The sequence below is a fragment of the Diceros bicornis genome, chromosome 21 (genome assembly GCF_020826845.1).
Source record: "Diceros bicornis minor isolate mBicDic1 chromosome 21, mDicBic1.mat.cur, whole genome shotgun sequence".
NCBI lineage: Eukaryota > Metazoa > Chordata > Mammalia > Perissodactyla > Rhinocerotidae > Diceros > Diceros bicornis.
Genome location: NC_080760.1, coordinates 53206338 through 53230091, shown reverse-complemented (window position 1 = coordinate 53230091; position 23754 = coordinate 53206338). Strand labels below are relative to the sequence as shown.

Below are 23754 nucleotides of genomic sequence, written 5' to 3'. Positions count from 1 at the left end.
TTATTGAGGTATTGTTCACATATCATAAAATCTGCCCATTTAAGATATACAATTCTGTGGTTTTTAGTGTATTCACAGTTGTGCAACCATCACCATTCCAGAACATTTTCATCACTTCAAAAAGAAACTTAATACCCATGGTCGGTCACTCCTCATTCTCCTCTCCTGTAGCCCCTGGCAGCCCCGAATTTACTTTCTGTCTCTATGGATTTGCATATTTTGGGCATTTCATATAAATAGTCATACAATATGTGGCTTTTTGTTACTGGCTTCTTTCACTTAGCATAATGTTTTCAAGATTCATCCATGTACTAGTGGTATTGATACTTTGTTCCTTTTTATGGCTGAGTGCTATTCTATTGTGTGGATAGACCACGTTTTGTTTATGCATTCATCAGTTGATGGACATTTGTCTTGTTTCCACTTTTTGGCTATTACAAATGATGCTGTGAACATTTGTATACAAGTTTTTGCATGGACATATGTTTTCAAATCTCTTTGGTATGTACCTAGGAGTAGAATTGTTGTTTACATAGTAACTCTATACTTAACTTTCTGAGGAACTATGAAGTTGAAATATGTTTTTGAAGTTTTCATATTTGTATTAGATTAGTCTCAGAAACCGGAACTCGTTCAGTGCCAGGTCTTATTTCGTCATATTTTCCCTTGAAGAAACCCGTGGAAAAGCATGGACTCTGGGGCCTGGCCCCAGTTGGTCACTTACGGACTAGGAGACCTTGAGCAGATGACTGAGCCTGGGGTTCTTCATCTGTAAGACTGAAGATAGTAATGCTTGTTTCTTAGGATCATTGTGAAGTCTAAATATAAGTTGTAAAGAGCCCAGTGCAGGTCCTTTCCCACCTAGTATGAGACAGATTTCCCCCTGTGTTAGATGCATATTTTGGGTTTAGGGCAAAAGTGAACAAGGAGTTTGCTGATACCGAGCTGCTTCAGGGAGAACCCTTGCTTGAGGTTATTGAGTTTATTGAGCTGTGGTATGGATTTGATTACTGGTCTGCTTTTCAGTGTCTAGTTAGAACTGGAAGGGACCCAGAGGCATCCTTCAGTCCAGGGTGACTTAGTTGTTTAGATTTCATAGATTGGTAAATTCCAAAAAGCTGGAGGGTCAGTAATAGGGTTATTAGTTTTTATTTTTTCCCAGATAAGACAGTGGAAAAACAACGACCATCTACTCTCATCATCATTTTATAAAAGCTGGAATGTTTTAACATCAAAAAATGAGGAACCTAAAAATAAATGATAATAATAATAGTCAATATTCATAAAGCACTTACTAAATTTTTGTAAGTTTAGTTTTATGAAAAGCTCATACAGGGCCAGCCCCTGGCTTAGCGGTTAAGTGCGCATTCTCCGCTACTGGCGGCCTGGGTTCGCATCCCGGGCGCGCACCGCCGCACCGCTTCTGCGGCCATGCTGAGGCCATGTCCCACATACAGCAACTAGAAGGATGTGCAACTATGACACACAACTATCTACTGGAGCTTTGGGGAAAAAAAGGAGGAGGATTGGCAATAGATGTTAGCTCAGAGCCTGTCTTCCTCAGCAAAAAGAGGAGGATTAGCATGGATGTTAGCTCAGGGCTGATCTTCCTCACACACACAAAAAAAGCTCATACATTATTCTTATTTTTCTCATTTTAATGAACACCTGCTGTCCTCAGACCTGTGTCCAAGACCCACTGTCCCCCTATCTTCAGGCAGATCTGCATCTGTAATACACGGCCTTCTTTATGCCTCTATCTGTTGCTCATGGAAGGAGGGTATTACAGGAGCAGCAGCATAATCTATTGACAGATGAGATGGACCGAGGCTCTGAAACTAGCTAGCCGGCTGAAAACTAGACTATCAGCTGCTCGAAGTTGGACCTTCTTTTCTTTTTAACTCTTTAAAAAATTTTTTAATATATGTCAAAGGTATATGTAATGTTGACATACAGTTTAAAGAATAGCATAACAAATGCCCCTGTATTTACCATCCAGCTTAAGAAAGAGAACATAACTACTACTTCTGAAGCCCACTGTTAGCCTCTAAAACTGCATTCCTCTCTGCCACCCAAGTAACCACTATCCAAATTTATTTTTTCTTTATAGTTTTACCATATGTGTAAATATCCCTAAACAATATATTGTTTAGTGTTGCCTGTTTTTGAACTTTATATCAATGGAATTGTACTGCTTGTATTAATTCACAACTTGCTTTATTTGCCCGTTATGTTTTTGAGATTCATCCATGTTCCTGCAGTGTAGCTATAGGTCATTCCTTTTCACTGTTCTATAATATTCCATTGTGTTAAAAGACCACAGTTTCTTTCTCTGTTCTCCTGACAGTGGACATTTGTGTTGTCTCTAGTTCTTGTCTCTAAGACCCTTTGTTTATGTCTCCTGCCATCCATATGCCAGAGTTCCTCTAGGAGGGAAATGACCAGGTCTACGTGCCTACCTGTCATATCAGAGAGTTACCTTTGATCTACATCGTTGCAAACACTTCGTGCTTTTCGTAGTTAATGTGTTTTGTCTGTACAGCCATGTTCAAAGTAGCGTTATTCACAGTAGCCCAAAGCTAAAAGCAACCCAAATGACCTTCAATGAATGAATAAACAAAATGTGCTATATACATACAATGGCATATTATTCAGCATTAAAAAAGAAGGAAATTCTGACACATGCTACAACACAGATGAACCTTAAAGACATTCTGCTAAGTGAAATAAGCCAGTCACAAAAGGACAAATAGTGTATGATTCCACTTATATGAGGGGCCTAGAACAGTCAAATTCATAGAGAGAAAGTAAGGGGAAAAAAAAAGGTAAGAATAGTGGTTGCCAAGGGCTGGGGAGTGTCAGAGTGTTGAGTTATTGTTTAATGGGTACAGAGTTTCAGTCGAGAAAGATGAAAAATTCTGGAGATGGTTGCACAACAATGTGAATGAACTTAATGCCACAGAACTGTACACTTAAAAATGATAAATTTTATGTTATGAATATTTTGCCACAGTGTTTTTTTTTTTTTTTAATCTGGTAGGTGTGAAATGGCCTGTCTCTGTGGTTTTAATTTGCTTTTTCCTGATTGCCATTGAGGTGGGGCATCTTTCTGTACATGTCTTGGCTATGTGAGTTTCCTCTTCAAAGACGTCTATTTGAGCATTTTGCCCATATTCTGATTGGGTTATGTATCTTTTTCTAACTCATAGATAACCCGTTGTCCTGATGCCAATTATTGGAGTCTGTCCTTTTCTACTGCCCTACAATGACAACTCTGCCATATTTCAAATTTCCGTGTGGGTGTGGTTCTGGGCTTAGTTACATTTCATTTTTCTCTTTATCGCTGTGCCAGTACTGTGCTGACCATAGCTTTTTATTTGGTCTTCCCCTCCTCCCACAGATTTATTGAAATATAATTCATATACCATACAGTTCACCCATTTAAATGTACAATTTAGTGGTTTTTAGTGTATTCATAGAGCTGTGCAGCCATCACCACAATCAATTTTAGAACATTTCATCACCCCAAAAAGAAACCCTGTACACCATTAGCAGTTATAGCTGGTCTGCTATCTGGTGGCAAATGCCCCACCCCAGTGGTGGTTCTTCAGGAGTTTCTCGGCTCTTCTTGACCATAAATTAACTTGTTACATTCCGTGAAAAATCTGGGAGGAATTCTGATCAGAATTGCATTGAATTTACATATTAATAGGGGAGAATTAACATCTTTATGATAGTAACTTTTTCTACCCGCTAATGTATCTTCACCTTCTCTTTTCACCTGTACAGAGCCTGGCACATGGGAAGTCCTCACTAAATGTCGGGTATGTGAATACTGAGATTTTGTAGATCATTAGTTTCAGCTGTAGCCTTTCACAAAAGAGAAAACTAAACCTCAGTGAAACTACGTGACTCACTTCTGGCCACGTAGAGTCGTAGCCAGTGCTGGAACCACCTCGATGGACTTGGTGCTACCAGAGTCCTGCCACCTACTGCTCATGGCGTAGCAGCATCCTTTTCGCTAATAATGCATGTTACTTGGCCACTCTAAGTTTTATTAATTTGATCCTGTCTGTAGGTGTCTTTTCTCAGGTGGGCCTATGTGTGATTTGTGCACATGTTAATAAAGATCTCTATTTGGGAGAACTCCGTGCCTAGTGTGGTGCCTGGCACGGTGTGCCCACCCAGCACTCACTCGAATTGGGAAAAACCACAGTAAAGGTTGGAATTTCCATTATGATTCCAGATTCTCAATTTCTATAACCTGTTATAGAACAGGTTGTAGGGCAGTAGAAATTGATATAGCTCACCTTAATTTTGCATGCAAACATATTGAATAACTTGATGAAACTTCATTGTCCAGTGTTGTAGAGAGAAGGCCTTGTGTGATTTTCTCTTTCTTTTTTCTAGCCCTTGTTCTCCTGGACCTTACAGGCCCTTCATGCACTCAGCTGTGCCCCGGGCTTGCTTGGTGCTGCTGTGAGGCAGTACTTGTTAATAAGGCCCTTTCCTCAGCTGCCCTGGGCCTCCGTTTTCTTCTCTGGGTAATGAAGGCTTAGACCAGATAAATGTTTTTCAGTTTCTTTTAAACCCATGCCTCCTTTTGAGAAACACAAAACTCCCCAATCTCCCCCGTCAACTCCAACCCTTAAGATTTCGGTACATCACCCAAGGGATGCCATGCCTCTTTGTGGAAAGGTCATGTGATTTTGGTTCTTTCCAAGGTGGTGCAGAAAAGACTCTTCAGAGAATTTTTGCTGACAGGGGGCAGGAGGGAGGCAGTGTGACATCGTCCTTCAGTGTGAGCATGGAGTAGGGGGCTTGGGTTTAAATACTGCCTCTGACGTGGCCTCTCTGTGATTTTGCGCAATGTAATAAACCTCTCTTTGCCTCAGTTTCTTCATCTGTAAAGCTGAGGTTATACTTAAAGGTTTAAATGAAATAATATCCATGTAAACCATTTATGTTCTGGGTAGAAACAAGATATGTTAGGGGGCCAGGAGTTCCTTTTTAAAAAAATCTTGTTTGTACACCTCTGTCCATTTGTATTTTTTTTAATTGTATTTATTTATTTATTTCCCCCCCAGAGCCCCAGTAGATAGTTGTATGTCATAGCTGCACATCCTTCTAGTTGATGTATGTGGGACGCGGCCTCAGCATGGCCGGAGAAGCAGTGTGTCTGTGCGCACCCGGGATCCGAACCTGGGCTGCCAGCAGCGGAGCGCGCGCACTTAACCACTAAGCCACGGGGCCGGCCCTGTCCCTTTGTATTTTGAAGTTGGTGGAGGGTGAGGGTTGGGATCTAAAGTCCATCATGGGGTAGGTGGCCCCAGGGTCTGCATGTCCAGAATTCCTCCCAGTCCTTTTCCTCTCAGTCCGGGGTGAAATCACTGCTATTAGAATTATAGAGAGGTCTTGTAGGAATGGCCTTGTAATTTTGTTGTTTCCCCTGGGAGGGCTGCTGACATGATCTCTGCAGTCAGGTTTTGATGACCTGAAGGTTGTGCAATTTGGAGTTCCTATTTAAGAAAAAAAAACAAAATTACAAATGCAAAGTTAGATATAGGGCCATGGAAGGGGCTTGTGCAAGTGGGGCCTGAAGCCTAAGCTCGGTTAGCTTCGGGGTATAGCTGCCTCTGGCCATGAGTACACGTCCCCATGCTGTGAAGTCGGAGCGTGCTGATGGGTGTGGTGGAAATGTTCATTGAGTGCATCTTATGGGCTAAGTGTTTTCCTGTTTATATGGTATATTCCTTATTTGATACAGTGAGCTCATTTAATCTCAATAGGCTTTTAAAAAAATTAGACTTTTTATTTTGACATATAATGTAGATTCCCATGCAGTTGTAAGAAATAATATGGAGAGAGCCAATGTACCCTTTGCCCAGTTTCCCCTAATGGTACTACCTTGCAAAACTATAGTATAATATCAGAACCAGAATATTGACTCACTAGCCTTTTGAGGTGTATGTTTTTATCCTCATTTTTATTCGCGATTGGACCGGGGTTAAGAGAAGCACACAGGCCTGCCCCAGGTCACCCAGAGGGTTAGTGTAGGGTCAGGGGATGAACATGGTCTTCTGACTTCCAGGCGGTGCCATCTCCATTATGACAGGCCATGGGAGGGGCAGTATTCAATTCATTTTGTCATTCATTCAACAAACATTTATTGAGTACTTCCTGTGGGCCAGATGCTTTCATATGGGTTATCTGATTTAATTCTTCAATAGTACTAGGAGTCAGGTAATGTTTTCTTTTTATATCTGATAAAATTGGCTCAGAGAGGTTACAAAAACTCTCCCATGGTAACACAGTTTATAAAGGAGGGATAATGATGAATGTATGTAATCCCTCGTTTTATGTCAGGCAGTGTGTTAGGTACCTTACATTTGCAACCTCCTTTACTCCAGATGTAGTCTTAAAAGGCAAGTTTATTATCTCCATTATTTTGCAGCTAAGGAGACTGGAGTTCAACTCCAGATCTTGTGATTCCACTGTGGTTCTTTTCGTTATATCCTGCTGAGGGGATGGTGCAGCAGTTCATTCATTTGTTCATTCATTCATTCAGCAAACATGTTTGAGCACTGACTCTATGTCGGTACCTGGCAAGGTGTCAGAAATAGAAAGATAAGAGACAGGAGCTCAAAGCCTACTCCAGGAGTCATGGTATTGTGAATAAGAGCTATGGTGGCCATATGCAGCACTCTAAGGACAAACTGTGCTCCACAGCTTTGCTCGGGGCTCACCCTGGCTTCCAGGTGGTAGATGTCAGAATCACCACATCCCAGGGTGGGCCAACAGCCTTCAAAAGCACGCACTTCAAAGTCTCCGTTTTTCTCTTTGGGCAGGGACTTCAAAATGAGCGTCCCTGACTACATGCAGTGTGCTGAGGACCACCAGACTCTCCTTGTGGTGGTCCAGCCTGTGGGGATCGTCTCGGAAGAGAACTTCTTCAGGATCTACAAGAGGATTTCCTCTGTGAGCCAGATCAGCGTTCGAGACTCCCAGCGTGTGCTCTACATCCGCTACAGACACCACTACCCACCCGAGAACAACGAGTGGGGCGACTTCCAGACCCACCGCAAAGTCGTGGGCCTCATCACCATCACAGACTGCTTCTCGGCCAAGGATTGGCCGCAGACCTTTGAGAAGTTCCACGTGCAGAAGGAGATCTATGGCTCCACGCTCTATGACTCCCGGCTGTTTGTCTTTGGGCTGCAGGGTGAGATCGCCGAGCAGCCACGCACCGACGTGGCCTTCTACCCCAACTACGAGGACTGTGAGACGGTAGAGAAGAGGATCGAGGACTTCATCGAGTCGCTCTTCATTGTGCTCGAGTCCAAGCGTCTGGATAGGGCCACAGACAAGTCTGGGGATAAGATCCCCCTTCTCTGTGTCCCATTTGAGAAAAAAGACTTTGTAGGATTGGACACAGATAGCAGGTAAGTTTACCTAGGGGCCCAGATTCCTTGGCTTCTGGCTTGGGTTGTTTCCTGACGGCAAGAAGGGATAAGCAAATGGTAGAATTTTATTGCAGCAAGGGGTTGAAAGGTGCAGTCCCTTGTTTTTCAGACTTTCAAAAACAGGACAGCTTTTGGTTAAGGGAAATCCTTTTAGGGCTAGTGTGTACACTTACTCTGCCTTTTCAGCTGGGACCCCGTGGGACCAACCCCCAGTGCTGCTGTCCAGTACAGTAGCCGCAGCCGCTCGTGGCCCTTGAGCACTTAGAGAGGAGGCTAGTCTGAGCCGAGATGTGCGCGAAGTAAAACGCACATCCGATTTGGAGACTTAGTACGGAAAAAAGAACATAAAATATCTCAATATTTTTATGTTGATTACATGTCCAAATGATAATATTTTACATACATTAGATTAAATAAAATATATTATTAAAATCAGTTTCGAGTGTTTGTTTTTTACTTTTTTAATTGTGGCAACTAGAAAACTTAGATTTACTGGTGTGGCTCGCATTTTATTCCTATTGGACAGTGCTGCCCTAGAGCACAGTTTGACAACTTTTATTCAGTCTCATCCCTTGGATTTATAGATGAGATGCTGAATCTGGAGAGGCAACAGAACTGGGTGCTAGCTGAGCTGGAAGTGGAGCCCATGTCTCCTGCCTCCTAGGCCGGGCAGTCTGCATGGGTCTGGCCCCTTCTCCCTACCTGGCAGCCATAGTGTCAGATTCCTCACTTTGCGAGCAGAGGAAAGTGTGTTTGTATTCTCTGTATAACAGGGAGTGTTGGACAGGGCAGGAAAAGGTCAGTCCTCACATTTTCCCTGTGATTAAGTCAACAGCTTTACTTTGCACCAGAATTGCAATTAGCTCTTGCTGGCCATTGGCTTCCCCGCTCTGCCCGCTGCTCTGTTTCCTTGTATGGCCATTGTGGCGTGCGTCGGGCAGAAGAGGACGAGATGCAAGGTTAGGCTGCAACTCTTTGCCAAGAGGCGGTCTCTTTTTCGCTAGGGAGAGCATGGGGTAGCTGTGTCTCTCCAACTTCGTCCCTTGGTCACTCTGAGTCTCTCCTCCCTCCTCTGTAGAATTCGGGTGATGGTCTCCCAGGTGAGGATTAAATGACATAGTGTGCATGCTGGCAGAGTGCCCACTGCAAAGTAGGTGCTCAGTATGTTTCTTGAACATACCTGAGATCAAACACTGACTTTCTGGTTGTTGGTAAGTTGGAGGAGAAGGTGTCACAGAATTGAGAAAATAATAGGCCCAGGCCAGCCCTGCAAGTGAGAAGCACAGAGTAGCCCAAGTCACACCTGCGTGTGGTACTTGGCAGGGTCTGGAGTAATTTTCATTTTCTCACTTGGACGTTTATGTGGCCTAAGGAAAGGACAAGGCATGTCATACCCACGACCTGTACTTAATCCTTGCGGTGGCCCTGTGAGCTACATGCCAGCGCTCCCCTTTTACTCCTTGGAGCTGAGGTGACAAGGTTTAGAGGCCTGGGCAGCTGCTGAGGGGCAGAGCTGCTGTATGCACCAGGCCCCCTCCAAAGCTGTCTCCTTTTACCTCACCTGCTGCTCCTGCTGAGGCTCCTGGTCCGTCAGGCGGGGTAGGCACCCGTGGTAATCATCCCTTAGAAAGTGGGGCTGCACGGTGCGCACAGCGCCCTGCGTTCCCCGTGTCACGGCAACCTGTGGTGTCGGCGTCGGCAGGGACTGGCTTCTCCCCACTGCGTAGACTGGTGGGTGGGTGGCTGAAGCCTTAAAGTGGCTTCGGCTGGAAACTCTGCTCTGAACCCTCGACTAGTGCCTTCTCCGTTGCTGCACGAGGCACTGGTGACATTTTTTGCTCATTGACTTCTTGGCTTTGAGGTTGCAGACCCACTGGAGAATGCCACCTTGTTTTTGCATTTTGAAATCTGTGCTCACAATTCAGCGGGAGTAACGAGACTGTTTTGGGATAGCGCACCTGGCGCATAGTGGCTAATAATGTTAACAAGTGTTTATCGAGAGCCTCTGTGTGCCAGGCACGGCTCTAGGCATCGGAAGTACAGCAGCGGATTAACCCTTCCTCCTGGCGGGTCCGTTCTATTCTAACCGTACTGTAGACACTCAGCCATCATTTGAACTTGAGTGAGATAATGACACCAGTGACCTCAGATCAAGCACGTTCTCCTCTAATCAGTTAATCGTTGTTGCTTCATGACTCCCTAGTTCTCTAATTTTTCAAACAATGTTTTGGTGTAGGAACAGAGCCTAACTCTCTCCTGCAACTCTTGGAAGGAGTGATAAAAAATGTCCAACCTGAAGTGAGATGGTATTTTGCAGCTCGAAAGGAAATGTCTAGATGTAGGTCACGTTTTGGTTTGACGCACTGACCACACTGACAGGCCCCACGGCAGATGGGCCGACGGCCCGGGAGCACGGGGTTCGTGTGGGTTTTACTTCAGCGTTCACACCAGCCCCGGGCTCATGAAAGCCCCCAGTGAATTCTTGTACACGTAGTGCTGTAGCTGTCGAAGTTATTTTTGTTCTTGTGTGTTTCTAATTTTTGCTTGTTCCTCTTTCTTTTCTTTTCCTTTTTTTTTTTCTATCATACCGCCCTGTGAGTATGTTGTTGGGTCTGAAAAGGTAGGCTGTGAACATACTGCATTGAAAATAGCTAGATTTCCCTATGCGCTGCCTTCCCATTGCTTCCATCGCTTTAAAAAACAAAACCTTACTGCTGCCTAGATCCATAGATTATATTGGTCATCTTTTTATTAGAAAAAAAAAAAAAAAAAAAAAATTAGAAAATTTTTTAAAATTTTAGCTTTTTTAGCACGTAACCCATTGGTTTTGATATCTGTTAGAATCCTTGCTTTGGGGAACTTGTTTGGTCTTACTTAGTATTTGGTGACAAATGAGCCTTTATTAATTTTTTGTTTGTTTTAAGGATGTGAGATGCTAATTGATTTAGGTGGCTGCAGAGGGATTTTTCATGGGCTGTTTTAACTCGGAAAGTCTAAGACTGCAGCGCCTCGCTTGATTCTGGCTTTTAAATGAACGCATTAGGCACATGATTTTTGGCTGTCGCTGTGTGATGTGCATGATGGTGCTTACTGACCAGCAGTCACCAGTAAAGGTGCAGCACGGGACTGGCTGGCCATGAAGGGACGCTGTTGGAGGAAGCGGTTACCAGATTTTCTTTTGCTTTCCCCTCGAGCATGCCATCGACTTTACTTCGTCTTAGCAACGTTCCTTCATAAAGGGGCAGAGGCTGTTCTAAACTCTACACCAGTCTTTCACCCCCTTTTATGAGGGGGACTTTTCTAAGTATCAGGAAAATAGGGCCATCTCCTAAATAGCTAGCCTGTTTGGGTCTGTGGACAGAGGACCTCTATAATTAACTGTCATTCCCTCTCTGCTTTAGCCAGTAGTGCTCAGAGCCAGTTCTGGGGCCCCACTTAGGCCCCGCTTAGGCCCACCTTAGGCTCACCTTGGCAATTTGCAGGCCCTTACCTGCCCCGGCTTTTACTTTTAACCCTGTGTTGGCAAGAAATAGCTGTTTCTGTATTTGTTGAGCCTAATGTCCATCACTGATGGGCATGTCATTAGGTTGCAGTAATGAAACCCCAACACCCAGGGTCAGCCCTGAAGGGAGAGTCCTTGGCTGACCTAGGACCTCATATTCATCCCCCCAGTCCATCTCACCCAGAGTTTTGACAGGAACAACTGGGCGTATGGTGGGCTGCTTACTAAAATGGGGAAGACTGGGCGGTACCTGCTGGGAGTCAGATTCCAGAAATGTTGGGTGTGTTTTTTAGATGCCTATTAGACATTTAAGTGACGACTTCAAAGAGGCAGTTGGATTTGTGAGCCTGGAGCTCAGGCGAAGGAGCTGGACTAGAGGTAGACCTTGGGCGTTGTCAATATTTAGCTTGTACTTAAAACCATGACGGTAGATGAGCTCATCTAGAGAGGTGTAGACTGAGGCGGGAGAAAGGTTCAGGACTGATCCCCAGGTACTCCGATGTGACCGGGGATCAGAGGGAAGCCCAGATCGTAGAGGTTTTGCATATTATTCTAAGGAGTTTGGGATTTTAGGAGCAGCTGCTATTTATCCTAAAGGTGCTTGGGGACGGGTCAGCTGCTACAAAAATCTGAAGAGAATGACCTGGCTAGATTTGCATCTTAGAAAGATTGCTCTGGCAGCAGGATGGAGGAGCTGCACCTCCTCAGGAGCTGGAGTTGCGGGGGAGTGGGGAGAGGATGGGGTCCCACTCATCCTTGAGGGAGGGGGAGGGCCTGAGGGGGGTGGTGCCAGCCAAGTGGACTGTCTTTCCCTGGAACAAAAGGCAGATCGGATAGGGAACCTGAGGAAAGAGGTGATGGGGAATTGGGAGGAGGAGCTGACATGTAAAAGGATTGTTGGATAGTCCTGGAATAGTCTTTCCCCCAAAATTAGACTTAAAACAAACCTCTTAAGAACATTGATAGCTACTATTGAGGAAGCAGTTCTTTTTTGATCCTTCAAAGTGTAAGGCACTATATTGGGTGGATACAAAGATGAATAGGACAGTCTGTCACAGGGGCTTGATGCTTATTAGGGGAACAATACAAGTCTAAAGAGGGAGAGGGGTGGGGAGGAAACCCACAGGACTCTGTCAGGCACCAGTCAGCCACCCTGCCTGCATACTTCATTCACGTCACGTCAGTGCCATCTGAGGTGGGCCGCAGGCCCATTTTGCAGAGTGAGAAGAATTCTCAGAGAGGTTAAGTAATTAGTCCAGCCTCACACAGCTAGTAAATGCTGTAGCAGAATTCAAACATGGCCTTGTTCTCCCTATTAATTCTGTTCCCTCCCTGTTATACTTGGAATGGTAAAGTAGATCAGTTTTGGAACCTCTCAGAAAAATGTCTCTTATTAAAGTGCTGCAGGTCTGTTTCACGAAGCTCAGCCTCCTTTGATGGTTAGATAGCATCAAGATGTTTTACGTCCCAGAGTTGTATGTTTGCATTTCATTTCTATGATGACCTGGTTGCAGATAATGCATGAGTGTAAAGTAAGACTTAGAGGCTTCTTTTTTTTTTTTGTGAGGAAGATCAGCCCTGAGCTAACATCTGTGCTAATCCTCCCCTTTTTGCTGAGGAAGACCGGCTCTGAGCTAACGTCTATTGCCAATTCTCCTCCTTTTTCTCCCCAAAGTCCCAGTAGATAGTTGTATGTCATAGCTGCACATCCTTCTAGTTGCTGTATGTGGGATGTGGCCTCAGCATGGCCGGAGAAGTGGTGCGTCGGTGCACGCCCGGGATCCGAACCCGGGCCGCCAGTAGCAAAGCGCACGCACTTAACTGCTAAGCCAGGGAGCCGGCCCCAAGACTCAGAGGCTTCTGAACGTAAGCACGGTCCACCTGTGAGAGGGAGAGGCGCAGGAACTGCATTTCCGTGAGTTGAACGTAGTAATTTTCTGTTCCTCGTGAGTACGGGGAGTGCATTCCCTGAAGTTCTGTGCAGTTTGTATTATTCTCTGCTATTATGTTATATCAGGTGAAGATAAAGAATCCCTGCACAGTACATTATGTTGCTGTTGGAGTGAGATGCTTTCACAGTTGTTAAGGGGAACTTTTTCCCTAACAAGTCCACTGGCATGTGACACATATGTGCGAGTCCTCACATTTGGGACTTGGGCTGTGATTTTCTTTTTGCTCCTTCCTTCCCTCTTCTCGTCTCTTTCTCTTCTTCCCAAATGCCCTCAAGAGAGTTCATGGTCCTAACGGAGGGATGGGGAAATACCCAGATAGTGACTCTGCGGTCCTGTTGTGGAGGGCAGCCCAGCTGAGAGCTATAGGACCTTATCAGGGAAGAGTTCCTGGAGCAAGAGGGCTCTGCATTTAGTTTTGAATGCAGAGTAGGGGTCAGCCAGGTGAAGGGCAGGGATGGTGGCTCCGGTGGCAGGAACAGCCTGGGCAGAGGCCTGGAGGCTTGTGGGGCAGGGGCTTGGGCGAGTGCCCTGTGCTGAAAAGCCCTAAGTGGTCCGTCTCCCTGGGTTCAGCGTGGGGGTGCTCCCGCGGAGGAGGGCGCTGGTCAGGAGGGGCCTGGTCATGGAGGGCTTCGGAGGAGCTTGATGTTTTAAAACTGATAAGAGAGGGAGGCAGTGAGGGGTGTCAGTGGGGAGTGACCTCTAGGAGAGGTATTCCTGGTTTTGTTGGTCCCTTTTGAGACCCATCCATTCATTTGTTTACTCATAGCAAACATGTTTCTGAGTGTCCAGGGGAGAAGGGTGGACACACAATAGTAAGCACAGTGTATTAGCCTTTTGGGAGCTTAGAAACGTCAGAAGTTGATTCAGCGTAGAAAGTTCTAGGAACATAGCAGGGACACCTAACCCAAAGTGCAGAGGTTGGAGGCAGGAAGGCTTCCTTGAGAAACTGACAGTCCAAATGAGCCCTAAGGAGAGTGGGAAGTAGCTGGGCAGAAGGGGTCAGGTGGAGCCTGAGGTCACTGGGGACTCGGGTACTGCAGGAAGGCTGTAGAGGGCAGGGGGCAGTGCTAGGAGGGGAGGCTGGAGTGATGGGAGGGGGCTAGAACTGTGTTCGAGAGCCTTTGAAAGGTTTGAAGTGGGGGAGTGACATTATCAGGTTTGTGCTTTGGGAAGGCCACTTCAACTGTGTGTTTGGTGTGTGTATGTGTGTGTGTTTGTGTGTGGTATGTGTGTATGTATGTGTGGTGTGTGTGTGGTATGTGTGTGTGTGGTGTGTTTGTGTGTGTGTGGTGTGTGTGTGTGGTGTATATGTGTGGTGTGTGTGTATGTGGGGTATATGGTGTGTGTGTAGTGTGTGTGTAAGTGTAGGTAGCGGGGACAGAGGGGAGGGGTGATGCGGAATGGGGAGGGTCAGAGAGATCATTAGAAGGCTGTGAGGTAACCGTGGGAGAGAGAGGTGCCAGGGGTCTGGTTGGGCACGGCAGGGGCAGTATAGCTGTAGTATTTTCTTATGCGGAGGGCTTGTTAGTGGGGCCGTCCTAACATTGTCCTGTGGCTCGGAAGAAAACAAATGGAGGCTGGTGTTCCCTCTTCTCTCCCTCTCTGCCTTATGTGATAATCCTTGTTCACCCAACAGGTGGAACAGAAAAGCTAAGTTCCAGGGTAGCCAAAGAGTGTGTTGAGCTCGTCCGAGTTAGATCTGATAGGATTTAACTTTGTATTGAGGTCTGTCAATAACGTTCATTTAGCTAGAAACTTCTCATCTTTTGGATTTCTATTGGGGTTTTTGTTCTTGATAAGATTGCTTTTTTGGTCAGGGAAAATTTAATACAGGTGCTATTTTTCTTGAAAAAAATATCTTAAGAAATTTAGTGTTAAAAAGAATAGGAATACTTAAAAATGATAAAGGAAGATTTTGGTATAGTTTCTTTGGTTTCTGAGTTGATAGGGAGTTTGAAGCCTTTGCATTATTTAATAGCACATTCTTGCCAATATTTAAAGAGCTGTTAGTGAGTGCCCAGGCCCCACCCTCTCAAAGCATTATTAAAGCTTGCTCTGAAATACTGAAGATAAAGGTCTTGTTTGCAAAAACCAAATGGTTGGCTTATAATCTGCAGCATAGCTCTCTTTATAAAATAATAATAGGTTCGAAGTTAAGAAAGTGGAAGATAATTGATTTTTTAAAAAGCAGAAATATAAATTTGTGGTAATGTTGCAACTGGAAAATTTGAGAAGAAAATTCTTACTCTAAAACTGTCTGAGTGAAATACATGGTAGAAGTCATATATACCTATTACGTTTAGAAAATAACTTGGCGGTAGTTTTAGAAGTTAGAACCATTCCAGCTCACGTGACTGGCAATGATTAGTTGCTGACTTCAATTATAGAGCCTAAAGTTGCCTTCTCAGCAATTTCTTGTAGTGAGAGAGTTGATAGTGCTTAGCCAGTGTACTTTTGGGGCAGAAGTCGTGCGTTAGCAATGATTCATTTCCGTGCATTCTATTTTTTAGACATTACAAGAAGCGGTGCCAAGGACGCATGCGGAAACATGTGGGGGACTTATGCCTGCAGGCTGGGATGCTGCAGGACTCCTTGGTCCATTACCACATGTCGGTGGAGCTTCTCCGCTCAGTGAATGACTTCTTGTGGCTTGGAGGTAAGATTGTTTGATGAAGATGATCAGATATATAATTATGGCAACTGTTCTTTCAAGTAAGAGAAAACAGAAAAAATGGCTCTGAAAATAAAGGATGGGGGAGGGGAAGCAGTCAGCTGTGCTGGTTGCTGTGGGCATCGTCTGGGAACTTCTCCGCCTTATCTTCTGCCACTTCTGCACCCAGGCCTGCACTGCAGTCCTGCTGAAGCCTGCATGCACTTCCCTCTGAAATGCATTGCCTCGCCTTGTTCCTCTGCTGTTTTTTTAGCACACCTTGCCCTCTGCTTAGAATGCCATTCCCCACATTTGTCATCTGTTACACTCATTCTTCACAACCTCATCCGTACGTCAGCTGATGAATGGGTAAACACACTGTGTGTAAACACTGTGTGATTTACCCATACAGTGGAATGTTATTCAGACATAAAAATGAATGAAATACTGATACCACTGCAACACGGACAAACTTTGAAAACCATGCTAAGTAAAAGATGCCAGACACAAAAGGCCATATATTGTATGATTCCAATTATCTGAAATGTCCAGAATAGGCAAATCTATAGAGGCAAACAGCAGATTACTGGTTGCTAGGGGCTGGGCAGAGGGGAGATTGGGGAGTGACTGCTAAAGGGTATGGGCTTTCCTTTGGGGAGATGAAAATGTTCTGGAATTAGATAGTGGTACTGGTTGCACAACTGTGAGTATACTAAAAATTGCTGAATTGTACACTTTTAAGTGGGTGAGTTTTATAGTACGTGAATTATATCTCAATTTAAAAAACTAAAAAGAAACCAAAACAGAAATAAACCTCCTGGGGCTGGCCCGGTGGCGCAAGCGGTTAAGTGCGCGCGCTCCGCTGCGGCGGCCCGGGGTTCGCTGGTTCGGATCCCGGGCGCGCACCGACGCACTGCTTGGCAAGCCATGCTGTGGCGGCGTCCCATATAAAGTGGAGGAAGATGGGCACAGATGTTAGCCCAGGGCCGTCTTCCTCAGCAAAAAAAAAAAAAAAAGAGGAGGATTGGCGGATGTTAGCACAGGGCTGATCTCCTCACAAAAAAAAAAAAAAAAAAAATAGAAATAAACCTCCTTCAAAGGGCAGCATTTTCTGACCCCTCCAGGCAGTTGTTGTTCAGAACTCTATTATAGAGCTTACTCTTTGTGCTGGAATTGCATGTTTAGGTGTTTTTCTCCTTCAGGGACTGTCTCATGGGAGTGGGAGGCGTGGTCTGTGTGTGTCCATCATCTAGCATATTGTAGATGTTCCATAAATGCTTGTTAAGTGAATGTTGTGTGAGTAAGGACTAAAATAGGGTTCTTTCCTTGAAGAAGCTGACAGTTTAGTCAGGGGGCCTATCTGTCAGCCGCTTAGGATAGTACAAGTCAGAATGAGGGAACCAAGTAAATTCTTTAATAGAAGTTTAACAACATGCTATAGAATACATTAAATATAAGAAATACTTAAAATGGACTTAAGTTTCATAATTTGGCTTCTTAAAGAGGATAGAGAAATAAAAGTGGGAAAGAGAAGGAGAGAATAGGAAGAGATGGAAAAGAGAAAGAGAGAAAGGATTAAGCAGGATGAGAAAGAATGTGAGATTTGCTTAGTTTTCTTGAAAGAGAAGTCTATAAATACTTGTTATTGATTGGTGGAACATATCCGTATCCCAGGGAGCTTTAACAGTAGGGCCTCTGCTGCAGGCACTTATCCAGAAAGAATAGTACCCACTCATGTACCTCACACCCAGAGAGTGATCCACCAGGTCGGTAGGGTTCATAAAGAAGGTGCGTGGAGATGGACTGTGCTGTGTGCTGTGTGCATCTTTCACTTTCCTCTCATATATATGCAGTCTCTAATGTGTGTCTCTCATAAACATATGTGTACATCTCTCATAAACATATAGTGGAGTTTCCCAGAGGCTACATGACCTATGACAACAGATCGGGTGCCGAAGCAGATATGAGAATCTACCTCACTTGTATGAAGCCAGACATTAAAGAAATTTGTAAAAATGGTATAACAATGCCACTTTTCCAGCATATTATTTTATTTATTTATTTATTTGGTTTTTTGCTGAGGAAGATTAGCCGTGAGCTAACATCTGTTGCCAATCTTCCTCGTTTTTCGCTTGAGGAAGATTAGCCCCGAGCTAACATCTGTGCCAGTCTCCCTCTACTTTATATGTGGGTTGCTGCCGCAGCATGGCTGACAAGTGGCGTAGGTCCATGCCTGGTATCTGAACCCGAGAACTGGGGCTGCCGAAGAGGAACGCGCCAAACCTAACCACTACACCACAGGGCCAGCCCCCCAGCATATTCTTTTTTTTTTTTTTTTTTTTGTGAGGAGATCAGCCCTGAGCTAACATCCGCCAATCCTCCTCTTTTTTTTTTTTTTTTTGCTGAGGAAGATGGCCCTGGGCTAACATCGGTGCCCATCTTCCTCCACTTTATATGGGACGCCGCCACAGCATGGCTTACCAAGCAGTGCGTCGGTGCGCGCCTGGGATCCGAACCAGCGAACCCCGGGCCGCCGCAGCGGAGCGCGCGCACTCAACCGCTTGCGCCACCGGGCCGGCCCCCATATTCTTTTTGTTTTGGAAAATAGTTACTTTTCATAAAAATTCAGCATGTAATGAGGTTCTCATTATTTTAAAAGGAATTAACACATAAATATTTAAATCCTTTTCTGGTTTTAATTTCAAATATGGTAAATATCTCTAGACGTAACCTGCACCAAAAAAAAACTCTTTGTGATCTTCAGTAATTTTTCAGAGTGTCAAAGAGTTCTAAGACCAAAAAGTTTGAGAACCGCTGAGCTAATGAATAAAGATGAACACTGTAGCACAACTAATAAGGCATGTGGCATAGCTTGAAATTTTTAGGATATAACTGCTGGTAATAGAAGAACAAAATGTACTCCAAGTAACTGTGGCTGCCTTTGAGAAGGAGACAGGCCTACAGGTATTTGCTCCAAACTGAACAGATGCATTTAGGGTGTGTGATGTGGAAAGGTGTTCTGGTCCTGCTTCTGGTGGTATTTTTGAAATATTTTCAGTCCAGGGCACTTTCTGCTACACATCTCTGTAGCATCAGAATCGGGCACAGAGCCTGCCTCACGGTATGCGCTCAACTGTTGGTTACATGAGGGAATGAATGGCTGAGGAGGCTGGCCCATTTCACATGTGTACTCAGCCCCACAGTGAAGCCTTGAGCATCGTGAGACTTTCCTGTGTTGCCGGCCTTGACGTGGGCTTGCGAAAGATAATAGGTGGCATGTTCCTGTTTGTAACAAAACCAGTGATCTGTAGATTTGATCTTTGTTTTGGGGAAAAATTGGCATTTCCACATAATCTGTTCAAATCATTCTTAGCCATGCAATTTGAGCTAACGATGGGCCACTAACTTTACTAATTGTAGTTTTTTTTTAATGCCCAGCTGCCCTTGAAGGGTTGTGTTCGGCTTCTGTCATCTATCACTATCCTGGTGGAACCGCTGGTAAGGCTGGAGCTCAAAGGGTCCCGGGCAGCTCGCTTCCTGCTGAAGCAGCCAACAGACACCGACCGGGTAAGCTCTGCTCTGTCCTCCGGCCTGGACTCATCTATAGTCTTTAAGCAAGTGGGAGTAATTTATTACTTGTCCCTCTGAGTTAAGGCTGACTAATGTTTAAATAAAGTATAATATCTACTGAGTCAGAAGAAACCTTGCACGAGACGTTTTCTTCTGATTTTATTGAATATTTATTGATCTTATTGAATAATGTTAATGGATTACAATGATTGGTTGATTTCTGGAAAACTTGCATAAAACTTCGTGGTAGACCCTTGAAGTTCCGTTTCTGGGTCTTTTTCATAATTTCTGTGTATTCGGTGAAGCTGGTCCCAGATGTCAATTTTAAAGCTAAATCAGGGTCTGGGAGCTGTTTCTTATTTTCCTGGTTGATGAAGTTCTCTTAATGAGTTAAGTTTAATTTGCTTATGTTTGTTAGCACCAATGAAGAGTAAAAAATCTTCTTTGGAGGAGCAGACCCACAAATGCTTGTTGAATGAACTTGACCCTTTTGACTGTTAACTAATGAACTTGCCTTAAATGGTTCAGGATATAGTTGTCATATTGCACAGATCACAAAGATAATAACAAAGAATGCAGAAATCAAGGCTATACACATAACTGGTAGGTGTTTTTTGATCCATGAGATTTTTAGATATTTTTTTTCCTCGGAGAGAAAGCCCACTGTAGTATTGGATGGGGAAAAGCCTTAAATTTCTTTTTTTGCTGAATTATACCATCCCCTATGATCTGTAAAGAACGCAGAAATTACCTTTATGAATCAGTTACCGTAGCGGCACAGCCTGAATCTGGCTGCAGTCTTTGTAGAACTGCTTAGATGAATCTATAATGGTTCTTGAAGATATTTTATCATTCTTCAGCAGAGCATTCCTAATGGTTTTAGTGGCATCTCGGTTGTTTGAGAGGAAAGTAAAGCAGGCTCAGAAGTGACATAGAAAGTCTGAAGTTGACGATATCTCTACTCCTGCCTGTCCCTGTGCTTTGATTCTGACTTGAGATGTTGCGTCAGCATCCACCTGTATTTATTCCTTGTTGTTATAATTGCTATCTCTGGTATGAGATGACAGCATTTTAAGTTGCATTGTCTTCTCTAGTCAGTGACCAGGTGCTAGAATCTCCAACACACTCAGAGAGGTGAAAGCACGCTTCATTTTCTCTAGAAGGGGAGCTGCTGCGCTCTCCAGGGGAGCCCTTTTGTTGGAGGTTGTTTTTTTTGTCCCCTGTGATTTGAAGAGTTATCATGTGCTGAGACTGTTCTGATGTGGTTAGTGAGACTCGAGAGACTTGGAGAATAATGTTTCCTTTTTTCTCCTTGCTGAATGTAGGCAAAAACAGTTTTAAGCTGTTTTGAAAAACTACTCTGTCTTCAGTAGAGAAGTGTCCTTTTTAGCTTTACATAGTGTCAGAAACTTGAGAGCTTTTCCTGTTGAAGATAGTCTGTGGGGAGAAACATCTAGTGAAGCCCACGCGAGAGCTGAAAGAGCAGCGCTTATCTCATTAGGTCAGTGATGCTGTTACTACCTGTCAAGCAATAGAGGGTCCAGATCCATTAATGGGCTTGATATCATGAACAGACATGTTGCTTTATCTTGGATATTAATTTCAAGATTATTCAGTTCTTAGTGGCAACCTTGTCTTACATCAGGAATTTATGGCATCTACTATCTGAGGTGAAGACCAGACAAACTAATTATTTAACATTCTACCTTGAATTTATATCTCAGGTTCCTTTTTCAACAGCAAAACAGCAGAAACACAGGTGTCGCTTAATGTCAGTGTGACCTGGAGCAAGTTGCTTAATCTCTCTGTGCCTCAATTTCCTTATCTGTAAAATGGGAAGATAATAATAGTATTTACCTTATAGGGTTCTTGTGAATGAGATGATACACATGTAAAGGACCCAGAACAATCCTAGCCAGTACTTGGTAAATGTTAGCAGCTATTATTATTATTAATACATATTGTTATTATTGTTGATTATCAAGTCGTTTTAAGACTTGGTAATATGAATCATGAATAATGTTAAAAGACTCTAGATATCTCAGATCCCGATTACATAGTTTTCAAGCAGATTTCCTCTGAGAAAAGAGATTTTTTTTCCCTCTTAAAATTGAGTTATCTTAGTTTCAAAAAGAATTCTTTAGTCCCTACCTCCTTTTGCTTTAATTCTCCTTTTGTTTTAATTTTTTTTAACTTTCGTTTCTTGGTATTTAAAGGTTAGGGGCCATTAATTCTTTTCTCTAGAGACTTGTATATGAACCTGTAAGTCTATAATTTATTTATTTATTTTCCCCCAAAGCCCCAGTAGATAGTTGTATGTCATAGCTGCACATCCCTCTAGTTGCTGCATGTGGGACATGGCCTCAGCATGGCCGGAGAAGCGGTGCGCCGGTGCGCGCCTGGGAATCGAACCCCGGGCTGCCAGCACCAGAGCGCACACACTTAACCGCTAAGCCACGGGGCCGGCCCATGTAAGTCTATAATTAACAGACAAAACTTGGTGTATTAAAAAAATAAATAGGACATTCTGCAATCAATCCAAAAGAAAATGCTTATTGACTTGTAAACATTTCTCTTTTATGGTCATTTCTACTTTTTGGTCTATCTTAGTTTAATAGTGATCATCATCATCATAATTATCACAATGGCTATGAGTTATTCAGCACCTACCATAGGCCAGTGGCTGTGCTAAATGCTTTATGTCTTACCTCATAGCAGGCGCCCAGGGCAAGTACAGTACCTCCTTTTTCCAGGCGAGGGACTGAGGTTTATAGATGAGGCATCTTGCCCCAGATCACACACTGGCAAGTTGCGGATCAGGACTTGAACCCAGGTTGGTCTGACTGCACAGTGAGCATTAATTGCTCCTCTAATCAGCCTCCTTTTGACTGGTGTCCTGAACGTCTGTGAGTTCATAAATCACAGATTTTAGTGATCTCAGCCTGACAATGCCTTAAAAGAAGAGATAGCAGTGAAAATATGAGACAGAGTGGAATAGATTAAAATTGTACATTTTCACAAACATTCTCAGCTAAAAAAACTAAAAAGTTAATATTTTTTATTTTCTTAACTCTGTAAGCACTAAAAATAAAACTTTAAAAATTATTACAGAGCACAAGAAGGGGGGCTTTGAAAATCTAACCATTGCTAGTGACTTATTGCTTGTGTTTCTCTAGTGATGCTTGTTGAGAGAAAAAGTTATGAAGACTGAGTTGGTTTTATGTAGTCTTTGGTATGGAAGAAAAGATTAAGTCAGGAATGTTGAGAGAAAGTAAAAATCTATACTCTTTTCTTTCCTGATGATGAATATGTAAGTTTTATGGACATGGGACTTGTCAGCTTTGTTTTTATGGCCTAAGTACATTCCCTCATTTGTGAACCTAAAATAAAGTTATTTACCTTATGAGAGTTAGATACCATGTATGCAAAGTCCCTAAGAGGTGCACAATAAAACTTTGCTGTCACAATGACATAGATTGTTTAGAAGCACCAACTTTGAATACTGAAGAGAGTGATTTATTTCTGGTGCATAGTCAATACGTATATGCATATGATATATATGAATATGATTTTAAGTGATAAGGATTCAGTTACATTTTTTTTAGTGCAGTATGAAGTTTTGATGAAATGAGTGTCATTCTAGTAAGATAAAGGATAGCTAAATTGCCTTAAGTGGAAGAACTTAAATATTAGTTGTAAAGAATGTATATTTTTACAACTCTGAATTCATATTGCCATGTAAACACCCACTAAAACCTTCAAATTACTAGGAATTTGACCATAGTGATTAAGTTTAGGAAAATTGACATTGAGCTATTTTCAGAGAATAAGCTTATCTCTTTTGTGGTTGAAGAAAATTTTGATTTTTTCTGTATCTTAATAGGTTAAAAAAAATCAAAATGTTGATTTGACATCTGCCACTTTTCCTTTATAGAGAGAATAAAAGGAAGCTCATGCTGTTTTATTATCTCAATGAACGTTTTTGTATTCCAGTAAAATTGTGTGTTGTATAGTTACTAGACCTTTGGGAAGTATTTTGCAAGACACTTAGACTACCCACTGTTGGAAAAATGCAGATGCGACTTTTATGAATATAGGGTTAGTACAGATCCATTGGTTTTTGGGATAGTGCAAGATACAAGGACTAGGAGTAAGCTTTGCTACTGATTGCTAGAAGGGCAGATTCCCTGGATCTCATCTCTCTCTCTGTAAAGCGAAGAGGCTGGACTGGATGCCCAAGATTCCTTCCTATTCTAAGATTAGTTACCATGATCCTGTGTTTTTTGTTTATATTCAGGAGTGTTAAAGATTTCAGATTAAGTACTGAATTCCACTCCCTTCCCTGAAGTAGAATTCAGAATGTGCCAGCTAAGCTTTTAGTTATGGTCTCTGAGCATCCTGTTTTTTAAAATCTTACTGATCATTGCTTATATGCAGCCAATTTTTTGGTTGCATCTTTTCCAGCAACTTGGAAAGCCTTTTTTGGCCATAGGTGGTGCTGTTGCACCTTTTAAAGTCAATTTTCCTGTTTGTAAAAGAAGACTTAATGTTCCTTTAATTTGATTGCTTTGTTTAATGCTTCAGCATAGCACAATGTCTATTATGTCTGGATACCTA

General features: G+C 43.3%; 1 protein-coding gene across 6 annotated transcripts in view; it reads left to right on the top strand.

The window, feature by feature from the left end:
* Positions 1–23754, top strand: part of TRAPPC9 (trafficking protein particle complex subunit 9) — a 639688-nt gene that overhangs the window by 1413 nt on the left and 614521 nt on the right. For 4 of the 6 annotated variants that reach the window (XM_058564988.1, XM_058564985.1, XM_058564986.1 and 1 more), the window contains exons 2-5: positions 3790–3824; positions 6849–7442; positions 15428–15573; positions 19006–19134. In XM_058564988.1, the coding sequence (XP_058420971.1) occupies positions 6859–7442; positions 15428–15573; positions 19006–19134 (859 nt within the window). In that variant the 5' untranslated portion in view covers positions 3790–3824; positions 6849–6858. The remainder of the gene's footprint in view (positions 1–3789; positions 3825–6848; positions 7443–15427; positions 15574–19005; positions 19135–23754) is intronic. The other 2 variants (XM_058564989.1, XM_058564990.1) reach the window with 1 other exon arrangement.